This window comes from Peromyscus maniculatus, chromosome 4, assembly GCF_049852395.1.
Source record: "Peromyscus maniculatus bairdii isolate BWxNUB_F1_BW_parent chromosome 4, HU_Pman_BW_mat_3.1, whole genome shotgun sequence".
NCBI classification, from domain to species: Eukaryota; Metazoa; Chordata; class Mammalia; order Rodentia; family Cricetidae; genus Peromyscus; species Peromyscus maniculatus.
In genome coordinates this window covers 90,616,869-90,630,946 of record NC_134855.1, presented here as the reverse complement: position 1 = coordinate 90,630,946, position 14,078 = coordinate 90,616,869, and the positions used below count along the sequence as shown (strand labels likewise).

At 39.7% G+C, this 14,078-nt stretch overlaps 1 protein-coding gene across 1 annotated transcript in view; it reads left to right on the top strand.

The window, feature by feature from the left end:
- Window positions 1-14,078, top strand: part of Ryr3 (ryanodine receptor 3) — a 535,270-nt gene that overhangs the window by 225,392 nt on the left and 295,800 nt on the right. Inside the window, exons 6-9 of the mRNA XM_076570297.1 lie at window positions 2,961-3,073; window positions 3,893-3,992; window positions 6,960-7,053; window positions 11,617-11,691. Of these exons, the coding sequence (XP_076426412.1) occupies window positions 2,961-3,073; window positions 3,893-3,992; window positions 6,960-7,053; window positions 11,617-11,691 (382 nt within the window). The remainder of the gene's footprint in view (window positions 1-2,960; window positions 3,074-3,892; window positions 3,993-6,959; window positions 7,054-11,616; window positions 11,692-14,078) is intronic.

Here is a 14,078-nt window from a genome sequence, read left to right as displayed (position 1 = left end):
CGTGTCCTGATAAAGTTTAATTCTCACAGTCTACTTTTCACTGTCCTTCTTCCTTGCATTCTCAATCTGTTCATATCTGTTTTTATGTAAAAACTAAACCAACAACTTCCACTGGTATAACTACTATCACATATTTGTAAATAACCCACATGATATATTATAGTTGGGTTTGTTTTGTCTTCTGTGGCTGAATCATGGATTCACTTCCAAGCTTTCCCATTGACCCAAAAAAATGTCCCTGAATTATTAGGATCAGACACATTATCTCTTCATCTTCTTAGAAATATCCATCATCACCCAAGGACTTCACTTTGCCTCTTCTAGCTTCTGCTGCTTCTTCACTACACCACGGATAACTACTTTATTTCAGCAAACCACACTATGCAGTAGCTTTCACAGAAAAGATGCATGCAGGTACCAAATTATCTGAAGGTTTGTTCATCCTAGCTTCATAAGTAATTCATAGTTTTGTTTAATTCTGTATTAAAAGTATTTTTTCTTGGCTTCCTACAGGCTTTTGAGACAAACTGGCTGTTGAGACAAGCATGTTCTGGTTCCTGATGCTTTGTGTGTGACTGTTTTCCTTTCTAAAAACGCTTTCTCTCTCTCTCTAATGTCTGAAATTCCGCAGTGTGTCTTGTGGATTCTCTCTGTTATGCGGCCTCAGGAGGATGCAGGATAGGATGGATGCTTGGCTGTGCGAGGGACTCTGGGACCTTTTCTATTTGCAGATGTTTGCTGTCCAGCACCGGGAAAGTTTTAGGGATATTATTTCTTTGTTGATACTCTTTATTCTTGTTTCCTAGGGATTCCTCTAGATTGTTTTCTAGAATTTTATTTTAGTCTAAATATTTTCCTCTTTCCTTTTCCCTTCCAAACCCCTCACATGTCCTTTCCTTCCAACCCCTCCTCTCACTGCCTCTCAAATTCTAATTCTTTTTTTTTCAAGATAAGATCTCACTGTGCCACCCTGGCCACCCTATGTAGACCAGGCAATCCTCCTGCCTCTGTCTCCTGAGTGCTGGGATTAAAAACATGGACCACCATTGCTCAAATCTAATTCATTCTCATTCTCATTCTCATTCTCATTCTCATTCTCATTCTCATTCTCTCTCTCTCTCTCTCTCTCTCTCTCTCTCTCTCTCTCTCTCTCTCTCCCTCTCTCCCTCTCTCCCTCTCTCCCTCTCTCCCTCTCTCCCTCTCTCCCTCTCTCCCTCTCTCCCTCTCTCCCTCTCTCCCTCTCTCCCTCTCTCCCTCTCTCCCTCTCTCCCTCTCTCCCTCTCTCCCTCTCTCTCTCTCTCTCTCTCTCTCTCTCTCTCTCTCTCTCCCTCTCTCCCTCTCCCTCTCCCTCTCCCTCTCCCTCTCCCTCCCTCCCTCCCTCCCTCTCTCTCCCTCCCTCCCTTCCTCTCTCCCTCCCTCCCTCTCTCTCTCCTTTCTAAACTATTTTTCTGTGTTCTTTTTGGAAGAATTTCCAACTGTCTGTAATTATTTTGGTTTTCTTCAAAATTGAAGTAATTTTCTTTCTCTCTTAATGGAATCTTCAGATACTTTCTGAGTATATTTTCTTTCTTTTTTAAGATTGTTACTTGTAAAATTACTGAAAGTTTTTGCTCTCTGCAATCTTGATTTTTCTAGTTCCTGCCCTACCTCCATTTTTGTTTATTTGTTTGTTTCCTGATATCAATGTTAGAGGCATTCCTCAAATTCAACATGACCTTTTGTCTTTGCTCATATTCATGTCAAGGTCATAAAAGCTGATGGGAAGCTGGGTTGTGGCTTGTCATCTGTTAGTACTTACTCTGGAGTTATCTTTCAGAGCCCTGAGCATTTAAGATGAGAATCTCAAACCCTGGTAGCTTTTACCTTTAGTAAGTTTTGGCTTCTCTAAAAAGCAGTCCTCAAATCTGAGGACTAGTAAACATCACTCAGCTTTGCAGATGGCATTCTAGAAGCTGAGGGGTAGAAGCAAAGGGAGAGAAGTGGGGGTATGTCTAATCACACAGAAACTCTAGTGATCTGCTCTCAGCAGGACTCCACTTTCTTATTTGGCAGCATCTTATGGGATTTCCAAGACCAGACCCTTGGTGGTTTGCAACTCCATGAATTCTGTAGCCTGGGGGAGGAAGAGGCATCTGCTTGTGTGGGATGGGGAGGGGATCTTGGGCTTAAATGTCCTTAATACCTTTTAGCCATTCTTCCTGTTTACAACCCATCTTTACCTCCAGCCCAGGCAGTTTTCCTGCTGGATCTATTCATAGCAGGGTATACTTTTAAGACAGTGGTTTCTTTAAATATTATTTAAAATTGTCATTCCCCAACCCCACCCCCATAACATTTTTTCTTCCTTGGTACATATATTTTCACATGTGTTAGGCTGTTTTAGTTCTTACAGGTTTGAGCCTTAAGAATCAAACAAAAATTCTCTTTGCTATTGTTTTAGCACATTTCATAGAAGGTGAAGAAGAAAGATAAAATTGCTAAAATGGTCAATATGCAAATGAAATAGAGTCCTCAAGGCCCCCTTTCTGTGGGGACAAGGGTTGAGGTCCTCTCATATAGCCTAGGCTAGCCTCAAACTCATTAAGCCAAGGGCAAACTTGAACTTCTGGTCTTCTTGCTTCCACATGTACCACCAAAACATATTTTGAAATCAATTCTTAAAAGATATAAAAGGCAGTGTGGAAAAAAAGTCATGTCCTACATCTGTTAAAATATTCAGACTTCTGTAATTACTGACCTCCAATAATCTTACCCAAATTGTGTCTTTCTGTCTTTATGGAAAATGAAAAAATATAGTCTAGAATATACATTAGACAATAAGGCCAGCTGTAGATAAGTAGAAATTGAAGCCAAGAGAGTTGGGGAGAAGGGAGAGGTGTGTCATCAGGAAGGAATATGGGGCAGAATTGGGATCACTGCTTTCTGGGACACAGAGGCTAACTCACAAAGCCTTTATGTAGGAGAGGCCTGTTGGTGGACCATACATCCTGCTTCCAAACAGAGGTCTGAAGGAGAGAAAGTACGAATTGGAGATGACCTTATCCTCGTCAGTGTGTCCTCTGAAAGATACCTTGTAAGTACCACTTGACAGGAGCATCTTTTGTTTTCAGAATGTCCCCTTTAGGAACAGGTGGCCAAGGGAAACGGAGCCACAGCAAGCTGGGTATAACAAGATGTCTCTCCCCTACGAGGCAATCATAGTGCCTGGAATTTAACTGTTAGCTTTCCTTTTAGATCATTGTGTAGTATTGAGCAAATGCTGCTAAGATGAATTAAGACACATTATTATGAATTTATCGCATTGTTTGGCTCTTGCCAAGTGGAATACAACATGGCAAAAAGAATACAGAAAAATAAGCTTTTGGTGCAGACAGAAAAAAATGTAAAATGTTAGTGCAGGGGGTATTACAGAAGCTGATAGATGCATATGAGGTCTTTAATTTGAGTATAGGTACCAGGCAAGCTCTGCTCAGGGTGGGGATGCCTGAAGATAGAGAAATGCCAAAGATAAGTGTTAAATTTCTCAGCAACCCTGCCAGCTGATTTCTCCTTGCTTTCTCCAAATGTTGAAGTAACTTTTTCCCATCTGTGGGTTTTCTTATCCTACAAAAAAATAGACATTTTATAAGTGTATAGAGTCAGGGATGTAGCTGGGGTGACAAGGTTAATGCTTGTCTGCCACCTCTGTGACTGCAAATTCCTTCTTCCTGGAATACAGAGCCAGATATGAAACCGCCTCAAGACTGAGTAAAGAAAGCTCCCACACAGGCTCTGTAGAAAGAACCACAGAACACGGATGCTGTTTAACGTAACCCTTGACATTGTAGTTCGCAGCTCTGACAGGACTGGACTAGTGGTTTAAAGGAGGATTTCACTTCTTTTCCCACTGCAGCATCTCTCGATATCAAATGGTAACATACAAGTGGATGCCTCCTTCATGCAAACACTCTGGAATGTACATCCTACATGTTCGGGAAGTAGCATCGAAGAAGGTAGGCCTTTGTAATGCAGTCAGCCCTGAGCTTGACATTCCCTCTGGGCTGTGGATGTCAACATTGTCTGTTGTTTCTAGTTCCACATACAGTATGGTTTTATTTCTCCTACTTTCTTTCTCTGGTGTCAGTATATATTATTTTCTATTCGGACTCCTCATGGGCATCATTAAGCTTGTCTTTAATTCTTTGGTACCCATAGTTAGTTTATCACTACAAGCACACAGAACTTGGACATACACCTTCCCTCTCTCACCAAGTTTTCACTTTTATTCATGCTTACTATTGGTAAGTAAACAAGCCCAGAAACTTCCATCTTGGAAGAGATCATTTGCCAGAAAGGTAACATGGCTTATTCCCCATCCCATCCCATGCCTCTCTCCACAGAAGGAAGGAACTTCCTTTATAATAAATATATAATTGGTCTTTGATTTTTACTTACCTTTATGGAACACCCCTTAATATAATAAATGAAATTTTCTCAGCATTAAATTCTTTCTGTGGAAATAAGGTCATCCAGCTTTGTTTTCATAACCTATTTCTTGGAGACAGGCAAAGTCAATGCACTTTACAGGTTATGTAATAAACACATTGGCCTTACCTCACTCATAGGTAATACCACCACAGCTGAGCAGAAAAAAAAAATGCCAATGACCCAAGGGTTATTGCATTCCATTCTAGCACATTACAGAAAGATCTGAATTTTTATGAATGGTCTTATCACAGGCTTTAACCCTAGTTTTCTTCCTGAGCCTCATAGTTTCAAACTGGGGATGTTCTTCTGAGCTGTGATGTTTGAAAACAGGAAAATGAGAGTTGTCAAGGTGACAGCCCAGTTTCAGAATGTACCACAGTTAAGCTAAATGACTGGGAAGTGACAAACCCTAAGTTTCCTGGTAGTATATGAGAGGCCTTTAAAAATCAGACATTTGCTGGGTCTGTAGATCAGTGACAGAACACTTGCTCAGCATTGCCAAACCCTGGGTTCGTGTGTTCTCTCTCTCTCTCTCTCTCTCTCTCTCTCTCTCTCTCTCTCTCTCTCTCTCTCTCTCTCTCTCTCTCAACACATACACACACACACACACACACACACACACACACACATACATACATACATACAAACATCAATCTACCTCTTTAAATCTATTCAGTCTTTCCCTGCTTTCAGGAATCCAGACTCCCTGTCTTAAATCCTTCCCTAGAAAGTTTCCGCCCCATCTCTGTGTTAAATGTTTCATCTTCAACCACAAAAATAAATTTATCTCAGTCCCAACAGAGAGCTTGTGGAGATTAATTAAGGAGTGTTTGCAAATCATGTCAAATGGTTCTCACAGAAGTGCTGAGTGCCCTTGTGTGCATGAAATTGGAAGAGCTCATCAGCTCAGTCACAGAACTGGGTGGAGAATGGCCATTCAACATCCACAGAGGAGAAACCCACCCTGCCCTTATGGACTTAAGTGGTCCTCCTTTTCATAATTTCTTCTTGACTGTGACCCATACAAACACACACACCCACACATTCACACACACACACACACACAGAGAGAGAGAGAGAGAGAGAGAGAGAGAGAGAGAGAGAGAGAGAGAGAGAGTGTTCTGCTAAGAAAAGTTATAATGTACCAGCATTTAGCCTTTTGCTCAGATGAGGAGGATATTGATTGGAAAAGCCCACAAACTATTCATGATGGACTCTTAACGGTCATAGTCTCACCACCAAGAGAAGATAAAGAGTTTAATCAAGGGCTTGATGGCTGAAGTTTTTAATTTTCTATGTAAATTGGCTACTAGGAATTCCCTTCAGTGCATCATGAATTATTCAAATGCAAAAAATGCAACTGTACATATTAGTATAATTAGCTATTAGAAAAATACTTGTGAATATTCGAGGGGAGTTTAAGATAATCTTTCCTTGCCTAGATAAAAAAGAAATAAGCTAAGGAAAATCGGACCATCACTGCCCAATATGCTCTGAGAACACCAGTTTCCCATCTAGCAGGATTTCTCATTGATACTGTTTTAATCCAGCATCCAAAATAGTTTGAGATAGCCCCCTAAGTGTTCTAATTATGTAATTTAAAAAGGAAAACTCCGAATACAGATGTGGAGCATATTAAGTCCATATGTCTCCTGAGAACAGGGTAGCCTAGAGATTTTTTAATTCAGAAGAATAACAAATCCAATTTTTTTGTGCAAACCTAGCTCAGCCAGGCCGTCTCCTGCTAGTATGCTCTTCAAATTAATGCTTGGAATTCACTTGAAGACCAGTGGGTCATCATGCCCTTGAAGTTCATTATTTCTTTTGAGCATCTGAACTCCATGACTGTTGAGGTTTTTCTCTGCTAAAATCTAAGCGCTTGTTGATAGCAGTTAGTGCGCATGTCCACTCAGACATGCTGGAGTAGTTCTGCCTCCCACTTTTTGCTATAGATGCATCATCAAATTTTATCCATATTTGTTAACTGCATTTAAAAACTACCTTCTCCTAAAGCAGCCCTGAGAAACATAATTGTCTTTTCCTAAACAACTCTTAAAAAGAGATTGTCATCCCATTCCAAGTTATTTCTACCCATATCTATAATTTGATTTGGATTTTGCCACAGAGTGAATACACTAGGATTGTAAGAACTTCTCTGGTCATTTTGATACTGGGTTATTAGCTTCTTAAGAAACTGGAAAATTCTTCTCTTCCCAACAGTAATTTTCCTTTTGTTTTTTAATGATAACAGTTGACACAGTGGTTTCACCTTCCTCTTGATCGTTAGCCTTATTTCTGAAACTCTACTTAACTGCCAGTGTTAGAATTCTTTTCTCCCTGAGGCCTGAATTTATGGACTCTATAGTATCCCAAATGCACCTCTCTTGCTGTTTGCTAGAACTATCTATGACCTGCATGAATTTACCACCACTGAATGCAGTGTTCTCTTTAAGCTTTCTGTCAGTTTATAGTAGAATATCATCCTTTCATAGGATACCTACTTGGTGGGCACGTAGTTCGTCTTTTCCACGGTCATGATGAGTGTTTGACAATACCATCTACAGACCAGAATGATTCTCAGCACAGGTAAGCCACTGTCCTCATTTTTTCTCTGAGCTGTCTGTAGTCTCTGGCGACTCATATTAAAGAGCTTGCATTCTCATTTGGCCACACAAGAACTGTGTAGGTATTTCTCAGTTGACCTGACCTTCATCTAACCACAGCTCCAGTTTGTTAAATAGGAATGGCGAGACTGTAGTGTTTGCTCACAAAAAAAAAAAAAAGTGGTGTGTTTACATTCAATCTAAGCAAACAATGCTACAATGTATCCCAAGCCATTCATTGTCTTTGATTGCTCCTGAGTCTGAAGCACCCGGTTGGTGAGGGAAATCTCATTTTGGGAGGCTGGGTGTTTGCACGTTATGGCTGGTCCTTGAAAGACAGCTTACCTCTGTTCCTCCCACTTTGTGTACTAAGATAGAGTTGGTTGGTTTCATTTTTCTTGTTACCAACTCACTGGGAGAAGCTAGGCATCGGAATCCACCGGAAGAAGGATTAAGCAGGGAGCAGTGTGGAGGAATATAGCTAGAGGTAGTATTGAAGTGAACTTTCTTTAGTCCAATAGCTGATTGATTAATGGGCTCTTGTTAAAGATTCAAAATTATGTGAATCAGCCCTGCTGTGTCCAGAAGACACTGTTTCTTTGAAGTTATTAGCACCCCTGGCTCTTACAATCTTTCTGCCTCCTCTTCTATATAGGTCGCTGAACCTTGAGGGGGATGGTTTTGATAAGGATCTAGTTGTGGATCTCTTTGTTATTCCCATATACTGCAAGAAGAAGCTTCTCTGATGAGGGCTGAGCTCTGCTCTGCTCTATGGGTATAGCACTATGTCATTAGGGGTTGTTTTATTGCTATGTTCCTCTAGCATAATAATCAGTATACTAATAGTAGTAAGGGATACTACATGGTTTTTCTATGCATGTGCTTTGTGTTATGTTTTTGTATTTTTTCCTCATACTGATTTTCTTTAGTTTTTCTGTTTTGATTCTCATTTTTTTGTTCTGTTATTGGTTTTCCTGTGTGTTTATATTTTTGAGAGAGACAGAGAGTAAGAAAGAACATGAAGTTGGATGGGTAGAGAAGTGGAGAGGATCTAAGGGGAGTTTGGAGTAGGGAAAAGGATATCAAATATATTATGTGATTTTTTTCAGTAAAAAGTTTCTAAAATATTCAAAATTATGAAATGGAGGATATTTTAACCCACACAATAAATATATACTTAAGATTTATTACTATTTTGCTTATAATCTAAGGAAGAGTACATAAAATGCTCTGTACAAGTCTCATATATTAAATAAAAATCAAACCTCTCATCCAAATTCAGCGTAATTTTGACAGTAATTAGTCTGATTTCATGACAGCAGTTTCTTGCCTTTTTGTCGTGCTTACAAGATCCTTTTCAACTACATTGATTTTACTTTATTGGTAACATTAGGCCTAAAACTTGACAATTTGGTGATCGTCTTGATCAGACTTCTGCCAGTAGTGACATCCTGACTGATTTCAGATGGGAGCCTAGAAAGCCAGATTTTTGTCGGCTTTCCATCAGGGCTCATTTCTTATTCCACGTGCTGAAGAATCCAGAAGCAGTGTAATTGAATGTATTACTGCAGAAACTTTCCTCCAGTGATTTGAGCCTCTTATAATATGTCCCTTCCTGCTTGTTAGGTCCTCTGAATGTCCTTCACAGGAGCCAGATGTGACATAGAACAGAGTCCAAAACACGCTGAACATAGATCTATATAATTGTTGTGAGTGAATTACTCCCTTCCTCCTTAATCATGGTCAGTGGCTGATGGTGATGTCTACATAGTTGACCTGATTTCTCTTAGGATTACAGATCACTACCTAAATATTGTCATGTGATCTTATTCAGTTGCAGGATATTTTTCCATTTCATCTTTGTTTTGTATTGGTTTGATTTTAGTGGTTTTTATTGCTGCTGCTGCTACTACCACCACCACCACCACCACTGTTTTTAGGAAAGGGTCTTACTATATAGTTCTGCCTAGAATTTACTATGTAAATCTGGCTGGCTTTCAACTCACAGACATCAGCCTACATCTGTCTCTCAGTTCTGGGATTATATGTCTGGCTTATTGTTGGTGTTATATCTTACTATGTTTCCAAAGAAGATGAGAAGACACACTTGTCTCTTTCCTTTGCAAGGCAGTAGGGGCTGACTGAGCAAAGAAGCTACTATTGAGTCCTTTGGAGCCTGAATTCTTGAAATTTTCTGGCATTCTCAATGAATGCAGGGTGGCAAGATGCCTTGGAATTTTTTTATGTCTAGGGACTGTGACTGGTAAGCCTCTTCATTGATGTCTGTTATCAAAAAAAAAAATCCTCAACTGGCCAGAATTGTTGGAAACAATGAAATCAGAGGGGTGGTGAGGGAACAGGCAATAGATAGCATGCTAAGAATCTCTGGGAACCACTAAGTCATGCTATGGTACTGACTCTCCAGATGAAATTGATTTTCTTCTGTCTGAATCCTGAGGGTAGGCAGGCTTGGTAAAAATATTACCCAAGAATGGAAACTAAAGATCCACAATCTCACATTCTGAACTCAGATTTTTGGCTGTGCCTCTGACTTGTCAACGGCCCTGGGCTAAGTCACTCGACCTGTTGGAGCTAAGGCTAGGCTGTCAGCCAGGCTTTCAAAAGCACCTCAGCTGTCCACCCACTCTAATCCTTATTGCAGTCATTTACGATCGCAGGAACAAGTTGTTTCAACCTTGGTAACCTGGTGAGATTAAACAGGCCAAGCTGCAAGAATGTCTCATTCAGGAAGAATAGACCTTTAAGTATACTTCAGAAGCTGGGCTTAGAGGGTCCTCTGATGCTAGCTCCAGGGCAGGATCGGTTGAGACCCAAGGTGGGCCACTTCATCTCTACTTTTCTTTCAGCCTTTGCTGAAGGCAGAGATGCACCAGTGAAAATCTCAGTCAATCTGTGTGAGTGGCAAAGTCAATAGAGTAGCATTTCCATTCTTGGCCAGATATATAGATACCTGGAAGGTATGGCTATAAGTTAGTATAGGATTTTCTTTACTAAGTATTTTCTGGTAGAATATACATTTAAAACAAGGCTTAGAAATGTCCTCTATAACCTCACCTTGATGATGTAACCATGCTTAATGTAATATTTTATTGTATCCATGTGCCTTAATGTGTTCTTCTAAGCATATTTATAAATATCTATGTTTAAACAAAATTTGGATAAATCTGTATTTCATAGTTCTTTGTGTGTCCATGAACATTCTTTTAAAACATTCTTTTAAAAATCACATTGAGTCTTTTACATCTCATGATATAACTACCCTTATTAGGCCTGTTTTATAGATGAGGGAACTGAACCACAGAGAACTGACAGATCTTTCCCTAGTTCATAGTACTAACAGATCCAAATACAGCTATCTTCCATTTTAATGTGCATCTTTTGAACAAATTCAGACTATTTCACCACGGGGGGGGGGGCATATCTATTTCATCACTGTTGAAGGTTTTTTTTTCTAAAATCTAGCTCCAAGTTCTTCTGAAGCTTTGAATAATTCACTTTTGTGACATAGCCAAACTATGACAGAGGTAGGATGTAAGGCTGGTGAATTCAAGTGCAGGTAAATGATCAGTCTTGAAAGGTCTCCAAACAAGACATCCAACATCCTCCTTTGGCTTCTTCACATGCACAGTTATATATAGTCACACACAAATGTGTGCATTGCATGCATGCATAATACTGTACTTCTCAAAATTCTGAGTAGTAAGAGAACAAGGGAAAAGTGGGAAACACCGCGACAGCAAGTAAAGAAGACAAGCCTAACCTCGACTGTGACACTCTAGATCACGCCCTGTAACAGGAAAATAACCATCAGAAATTTTAGGATGAAATATGAATAAGGTGTTGAGTTTGAGTACCCTGACTGGCTACAAGCATTGGCTTCTCACTTTAGGCAAACATATCTCGATGATGCAAGATGACCTTGTGAGGGGCATTGAGTGACACTGTACAGGAACTCTGTGAACTGCTTGTGAAATTTCTTCACGAATCTAAAATTAGTCCAAAACAAAAATTATTTACAAGCATATTAAAACATAGTTCTTAAGCTGGGAAGAAAGAAACCATTCAATAATGGAACCATGGAAACTATGGCAGCTGGAGACACAACTTTATCCAGGCTCCCTAGAACAATGACAAGAGATTTGCACTATAGTGCATATGTGTTTTAAAAGAAAAAAATCCATTTATAAGAAATGTAAACTACATTGAGAAGCCTAACCTGAAAGGCTTGCAGCATTCTTTATCAGCAGCACAGTATGCGACTGGGCTGTTTTAGCAATGAAGAAATGGGAGACACTGGCATCCCTTTTTCCACTGTCTCTCTGGTGACCCATGAGTGTCGGTTGCATGCGGAGTGCAGTCCCCTCCCTTTAAGTCACTTTTATTTGTCCTAAGAGTAGAGGTAAGAACCCACAGCCAATCCTCTCTTTTGAGTTTTGTTGACTTTGGGAGGCTTAGACAGCTGGTGTGGTCCTCCCCTGAAAGGAGCTGTCCCACAACTAGTGCTGATCTCCATCTCTGCTCACAGGAGAGTTTTCTATGAAGCTGGAGGAGCTGGAACCAGAGCCAGGTCTCTGTGGAGAGTGGAACCCCTTCGGATAAGGTAACACATGGTCCAGATGGTGCCATTTATAAGAGTGGTTGGTTTTCCAGTACAGTCCATTCTCTTATATTTACCATTTGTTATGTATCTTGAGATGAACCCTTAAAAGTCCATGGTTGAGAGCTAAATTCTGAAATTTCTATGGCTTTGATTATAAGGAATCACAGAGAGAGACAGAGACAGAGACACAGAGAGAGAGAGAAGGGGGAGACTGACTTTCTCACTCTCATGATATTTCCAGCCTCCTACTTTGATTCTAAGGTTGGCTGCATCCTGTTCTTATAAAACCTGGGTAATCAAATTATAGTTCTGGCATTACCACCTAAAACCCTCAAAGCTTCCCACCCCCCTCCTTATTTTATTAAACAAATTCTCTGGAAGCCATCAGTGGATGTCTTGGCTCCAGTTAAGAGCTATCTTTAAACAACAAAGATAGACAGGTAGTCATGATGGCAGTTAGCAAAATAAGATTCAAACTTCACATAGCTGTGAAGAAAACAACATTTGTCAGAATATTTCACACAGTAATGTACGTAGGTGGAAGGAACAAAGACTGATTTTTTCCAACCATGAGCTTGAGTAACAGCTTTTAAAGCTTGAGTAACTTGTCCTTTAAACTCCAAATACTGAAGGCCCATCTGGTTGAGAACAAGTCCTTTTATTTGCTGGGAAGATAGGTAAGTTGAGTTAGAGTTAAACAGTGGAGGTAAGAGAGGAGAAAATTAATGTTGCCACCTGCTACTTCTTCTCCATTTCCTCCCTAGAACTCAGGCCAAAGTTTCCCTGAATATGTGTTCAAGGGAGAATTCTTTTTCATGAGAGATGTTTGCCCCCAAAGAAGGTCTGCTGGAGATGAAAAGGAAGTAGTGGGAACTCTCCTACACCTCCCTCTCCCTCTCCTTTTTTGCCTAATTTACATAGTTTATTGAGAAGCTTTTGAAGATATTGATTTGGAGTGCACCACTGCTGTATAACTAAAAAACAAAAATATATACATACTAGTGTATCTGTGTGTGAGAAATAATGATTTATTTTTAATGAGGCACCCACTTATTCACTTGCTCAAGACTTCTTGTTTAAGAGGCCTTTCAAATGTCAAAGGAGGCATCTACATACTGTCATAGTTGTAGCTGTTAGCTCTTGACATCAGACACCTAGACATAAAGAGTTTAGGTCTTTTATCATTGTGATTTGGATTCTCAGGTGTTCCTAAATATTGAAAAGGTGGATAATGATTTTAAAGTTTGACATAGATATGGTAATCTAACTCCAAGGATAAAATTTGAGTTACTAGTGATACCATGGATAATTTCTCCCCTAATATTTACCATAGTTTGAATGCTAATTTTTTGGTGAAGATTTTACAATTTTACAATCAAATGTCTTTCTGCAGTTAAGAATCCCAAAGACAACACAATGCAGATTCTCTGTGTGATATCCATCTTTACGTGGCTTATTTTTTGTATTACCTTTACTGTCTCTTTAAAGAATTTATTTTTTAAAACTATCTATTTCTTTCTATAACTGCGTATAACTGTATATATTTTTTTCTCTCTCTCTCTTTCAAGCCTACATACATTTTTACACACATTGTAAACTATTCCATCTGAATCTGTCTTATTGTGAACCTATTGCTTTAAAATGCAGCTTCCCATCATGGCGGTGGTACATTTACTGCCAGCTCTGGGAGCCGTCAACTCTTAGAAACAGTGGGTCTATGCTTTTATCAAAGCAGCCCAGAAACCTTAAAATATATATATATATATATATATATATATATATATATATATATATATATATATATATATATCCAACACACAGCATAGTGCTCATCTTGGAGACACCTCTGTGTAACATAGCGTAGGTCAAGCTTGCATGTTATAAACCCACCATAGAGTAGCTCAAAGCCTTAGTCTGACACTAACTTGAGTGAGACAGCTGTTTTTAGCTCCGTTTTAGAATCTTTTTTCTCAGGTTTTAGGTGGAAACTCTTGCCAACCCTTTGGGTGCCATTTATAGCTGGAGTTTTCTCCAGTCCTGCCCAGCACCACAGACCCCACAACCGCTTATAAAATAATCACTCAGAAGCTCATATTAATTAAACTGCTCAGGCCTACCACTGTCTAGCTCTTACACTTAAACTCAGCCCATTTCTATTAATCTATACTTTGACACTTGGCTCATGGCTTGCCGGTACTTTACATCCTGCTCCTCATCGCAGTGGCTGGCAGTGTCTCTCTGCCTCAGCCTTCCACTTCCCAGACTTCTCCTCTCTCTTTGTCCTGCCTATATTTCCTGCCTGGTTACTGGCCAATCAGCATTTATCAATCAGTCATCCACAGCAGGCCATGAAAAGACTGACACTCCACCTGAGGTTTTTCTTATCT